The sequence below is a fragment of the Penaeus vannamei genome, chromosome 4, assembly GCF_042767895.1.
Source record: "Penaeus vannamei isolate JL-2024 chromosome 4, ASM4276789v1, whole genome shotgun sequence".
Classification (NCBI taxonomy): Eukaryota; Metazoa; Arthropoda; class Malacostraca; order Decapoda; family Penaeidae; genus Penaeus; species Penaeus vannamei.
In genome coordinates this window covers 4,155,286-4,160,285 of record NC_091552.1, presented here as the reverse complement: position 1 = coordinate 4,160,285, position 5,000 = coordinate 4,155,286, and the positions used below count along the sequence as shown (strand labels likewise).

The window sequence follows — 5,000 nt, the reverse complement described above, 5'->3', positions numbered from 1 at the left end:
TGTGCTTTATCTCTCCGTCTTTTCTTTTTTTAGGTTTTATCTTCGATTTTATGCTTTTTTTTCTTTCGTTCTCTCTCGTTTTATTATTATATTTCTTTCTTTCTCGTTTTCTTTTTTTTGTTTGTTTTATTTCTCCCCCCTCCTTTTTATTTATTTATTTTTTAATTTCTTTTATTCTTTATATTCTTTTTTATTTCTTTATCTCTTTTTTTCTGCCTCTTTTTCATTTTTCTCTTTTTCTATCTCTTATTTTTTACTCATACTTTCTCTTTCTCTCTCTCTCTTCATTATTCTCTCCTCTCCTTTATTCCTTCTTTTTTATACCTCTTTCTTCTTTCCCTCTCTCGACATTCTTTTTTCTTTCTTCATTTTTTAAAATCCCATTTTAAAAAAATTCTTTCCCACTCGTCCCTGAGACTTTCAGAAATTGCCGGCGTTTAAATACTTACGCCATTTTTATGCACCACTTAAAAGGGACTCATCCTACATGCAATCCTACGAGGACCCTCATCCTTCAGCGAATTCACTCTAGTAACTTCGAACACAAATGAAACCTACCGAAATGGAGTGAAACGTGGGACTCGTGAGTACACTGCATGTTCCGAGCCATTAAGTGTATTCATGGAGCATCTGTGCAGCCAAATTATTCCTCGCGAATTAACGTTAACAAAGGATCGTTCTAAATATGGGTTTCTGGCCGGCGGTAGATGGTCCTAATAGGTTTGGGAGCCAGCGACAGTTTGTGCGTCTCTCCTCTGTCGTGTCTCGGGGCGCACTGGCGATGCTTGCCTCGAGAAGTGGCTGGGCGGGGAGGGGAGGAGGGGGAGGGAGGGGGTGGGGCGAGGAAGGGGGAAGGAGGAGGGAGGGGGGAGGAGGTGAAGAGGGGGAGGAGAGGAAGAGGGGAAGGACGAGGAGTGGGAAGGGGAGAAGGAGGGGCGAAGAGGGGGTAGGGGAAGAGGGAAGGGGGAGGGAGAGGAAGAGGGGAAGAGGGAAGGGGGAGGGAGGGGCGACGAAGGGGAAGAGGGAAGGGTGAGGGAGGAGGGGGATGGAGGGGTGATGTGGGGAGAAGAGGGAGGGAGGGGAGGGGGAGGGGAGTGTTGGTGAAGGGGGTAAGGGGAAGCGAAGAGAAGCCTGGAGTCCCCTTGCAAAATATTATCAAGGCGATAATACACTTTGGATAGAGAAATATCCCCAACTCAAATTCATACATATTTTCTATAAATCATTTTAATACTGAAGAGAGAAGGAAAAAATACCATCAATGAGTGAGCTTGAATTTTTTTTTTTCACCCAAGACCTTCGTAAACTCACAGGATTAATTTCATGAGTGTCACCTCTATGGGATACCCTCCTTCGCACCTGTCCCTTGCACCTGTCCCTGTCCCTCACACCTGTCCCTTGCACTTGTCCCTTGCACCTGTCCCTTGCACCTGTCCCTGTCCCTCACACCTGTCCCTTGCACTTGTCCCTTGCACCTGTCCCTTGCACTTGTCCCTTGCACCTGTCCCTTGCACCTGTCCTTTGCACCTGTCCCTCACACCTGTCCCTTGCACTTGTCCCTTGCACCTGTCCCTCACACCTGTCCCTTGCACTTGTCCCTTGCACCTGTCCCTATCCCTCACACCTGTCCTTTGCACCTGTCCCTTGCATCTGTCCCTTGCACTTGTCCCTTGCACCTGTCTCTTGCACCTGTCCCTTGCACTTGTCCCTTGCACCTGTCACTTGCACTTGTCCCTTGCACCTGTCCTTTGCACCTGTCCCTTGCACTTGTCCCTTGCACCTGTCCCTTGCACTTGTCCCTTGCACCTGTCCTTTGCACTTGTCCCTTGCACTTGTCCCTTGCACCTGTCCTTTGCACTTGTCCATTGCACCTGTCCTTTGCACCTGTCCCTTGCACTTGTCCCTTGCACCTGTCCTTTGCACTTGTCCCTTGCACCTGTCCTTTGCACTTGTCCCTTGCACCTGTCCCTTGCTCTGTTCTCCCACCTGTAGTTGTACCTGTGATTGTGTCTTCGTCTTCTCCTTCATATGAGGAGGAGGATGACAGGTATAGAATTATTAACCTGATTCTCTCTCTCTCTCTCTCTCTCTCCCCCCCCCCCCCTTTCTCTTTCTCTCTCTCTCTCTCTCTCTCTCTCTCTCTCTCTCTCTCTCTCTCTCTCTCTCTCTCTCTCTCTCTCTCTCTTTCTCTATCCCCTCCATCTCTCCCCTCTCTCTCTTCTCCCACTCTCCCTCCTTCCCTCCCTCCCCCTTCCTCTCTCTTTCTCTCCCATACCTGTAGGCTCTTGTTACACTTGCAATTTCCTGTATCTCCTCCACCTTTGTTTCTCTCATCCCCGCATCCTTCCTTTATCCAATTTTGTAACTCTCTTCACAAATTCAACCTCTCTCTCTCCCTCGTCTTTTATCCACATCTCAATTAATATTATAGTTTCCCCTCGATTGCTAATTGATAAAGAAAACGGGGAAAGAAATTAATCATGAAAATATCAGAGGAATTTCCTGGGTATGGCTTCATCAATATAATGAATTTGACAACAGGCTGAAAAATATATCAAATATAACTTTTTATTGAGCATTTTTTTCAGTTTGTTCTTGATGAACTTTCGGGTTTAGTTTAAAGATAGTTCATCGCTATCGTTATAAATATCATTATTACAATTGTTATCATTGTTGTTCTTGTTGTTGTTATGATTATTCGTATTATTTACATTATTATTATTATGTTGCTGTTATTGTTAGTGTTATTGGTATCATTATTATCATCGTTGTTGGTATTATCTTTACTATCAAAATAGATTATATTATCATTTATGTTTATTCTTCCATTCTAATTGTTAACATCATTACCATTACTATTATCCTTATTAACATCATTATTATTATCATTATTATTATTATTATTATTATTATTATTATTATTATCATCATTATTATTATTATCATTATTATTATTATTGTTACTGTTATCGCTATTGTCCTTATTATCATTATCAATATCATTATTATTATCATTATCATTATTATCACCAGCATCATTATTGTTATTATCATTATCATTATCAGCATTATTATTATCAGCATCAATATCGTTATCACCATTAATTTTCCATTATCATTGCTATCATTGTCAGTATTTATGTTATCATCATTATCATTTCTGTGTCATTTTTGTTATTGTTGTGGTTATCATTATTACTTTTATTGTTCTTACTAATTAATTAATCTCATTCTTTTTTTTACACTAGTATTGCTGTTATCATCATCATTATCATAAACATTATCATCATCAACATTACAATCAAAATTATTGCCATTATTCTCCTCATAACCGCCAGTGTCATCATCATTATCGTTTTTGACATCAATGATTTTTTTTAGTATGATTTTCATTTTCATTTTATCCCTATCATCTCCACTGCTATCATGTTATCACTAAAAAAAAAAAAAAAGCAGTAATAAAGTCTCGTTTATACACTCAAAATAAACAACGTTTTTTCTCGAAATTATATATATCAATTTCTCGTAAATGTAAAGTGAGTCATCTACTATCCGTTAAATAGAGTGTTAAAGAGAAACAGACAGAGAGAGAGAGAGAGAGAGAGAGAGAGAGAGAGAGAGAGAGAGAGAGAGAGAGAGAGAGAGAGAGAGAGAGAGAGAGAGAGTGAGAGAGGGAGAGAAAGAGAGAGATACAGAAATATATATATATATATAGAGAGAGAGGGGGGAGAGATCATAATATATATATATATATATATATATATATATATATATATATATATATATATAGAGAGAGAGAGAGAGAGAGAGAGAGAGAGAGAGAGAGAGAGAGAGAGAGAGAGAGAGAGAGAGAGAGAGAGAGAGGGAGAGAGAGGGAGAAGAGAGAGAGAGAGAGAGAGAGAGAGAGAGAGAGAGAGAGAGAGAGAGAGAGAGAGAGAGAGAGAGAGAGAGAGAGAGAGAGAGAGAGAGAGAGAGAGAGAGAGAGAGAGAGAGAGAGAAACAAGACGAAATCCACACTTTTCTGCACCATGCACCTGTCTGCCTTGGCCACTCGATCCCTCCCTGCTCTTCCGCCTCAACAAATACACCTCTTATCACCATTATCTTTTTTATTTACTCTCCATTTAATACTCATGTTACCGATTCTTTTACTTTCTTATATAATTTCAGGAAGGAAGGGATCTTGGGATAGAAAAGTTGGTTGATGTGGTGGGAATACGAGCGTAAAATGAGAGATTGCGAGAAATACCTTGGAAAATCGAGACAATCAGTAGTTCATCCATACACATGTAGGTTCCAGGGGTTAAGGACTCTTCACTATCCTTTCGTACAGCGCTTAAGAAACCACAAAGTCCGTGTCCGTGCTCAGAGTCCGGTTCCCGACGGGTTAGTCCGCGAAGGTCCACGGGAGGAGAAAGTGACACAACCTCACTCGGCCACGGGTTGAGGGAGACTGATGCCCCGAGTGCGTGTGGGGCGCATGTTGGTGGGTACCTGACCGTGTTCTGTCCCTCCCTCCTCCCTCCCTCCCTCCCTCCCTCGTCTCATCTCCCTCCCTCCCTCCCTCGTCTCATCTCCCGTCCTCTCCCTCCATCGTCTCATCTCCCTCCCTCCCCTTCCTCTCTCCCTCCTTCTCATCTCCCTCCCTCTCTCCTTCTTCTCTCCCTCCTTCTCATCTCCCTCCCTCTCTCCTTCTTCTCATCTCCCGTCCCTCTCCCTCCCTCCTTCTCTCCCTCCTTCTCATCTCCCTCCCTCTCTCCCTCTTCTCATCTCCCTCCCTCCTCCCTCCTCCCTCTCTCCTTCTCATCTCCCGTCCTCTCCTCGTCTCATCTCCCTCCCTCCCTCCCTCGTCTCATCTCCCGTCCCTCCCCCTCCTCCCTCCATCCTCCTTCCTCATCTCCCGTCCTCTCCTCCCTCCCTCTCTCCCTCCTTCTTCTCCCTCCCTCCCTCTCTCGCTACTTCTCATCTCCTTCCTCCCTCCCTCGACTCATCTCCCGTCC

General features: G+C 43.4%; 2 protein-coding genes across 3 annotated transcripts in view; both read right to left on the bottom strand.

Moving 5' to 3' along the window:
• The window catches only part of LOC113824044 (uncharacterized), a 20,650-nt gene extending 16,210 nt beyond the window's left edge, over positions 1-4,440 (bottom strand). Inside the window, exon 1 of one of the 2 annotated variants that reach the window (XM_070118150.1) lies at positions 4,250-4,440. The gene's annotated coding sequence lies outside the window, so the exon portion shown is untranslated. Of the gene's footprint in view, positions 1-558; positions 764-4,249 lie in introns of those variants that run through there. The other variant, XM_070118156.1, reaches the window with a different exon arrangement.
• LOC138861557 (uncharacterized) lies at positions 1,386-2,028 on the bottom strand. The gene is made up of 2 exons (XM_070121327.1): positions 1,625-2,028; positions 1,386-1,566 (listed from the first exon to the last, which is right to left on the bottom strand). The coding sequence occupies exons 1-2, from the start codon at positions 2,026-2,028 to the stop codon at positions 1,386-1,388; spliced, it is 585 nt and encodes a 194-aa protein (XP_069977428.1).
• Positions 4,441-5,000: the final 560 nt, after the last annotated feature.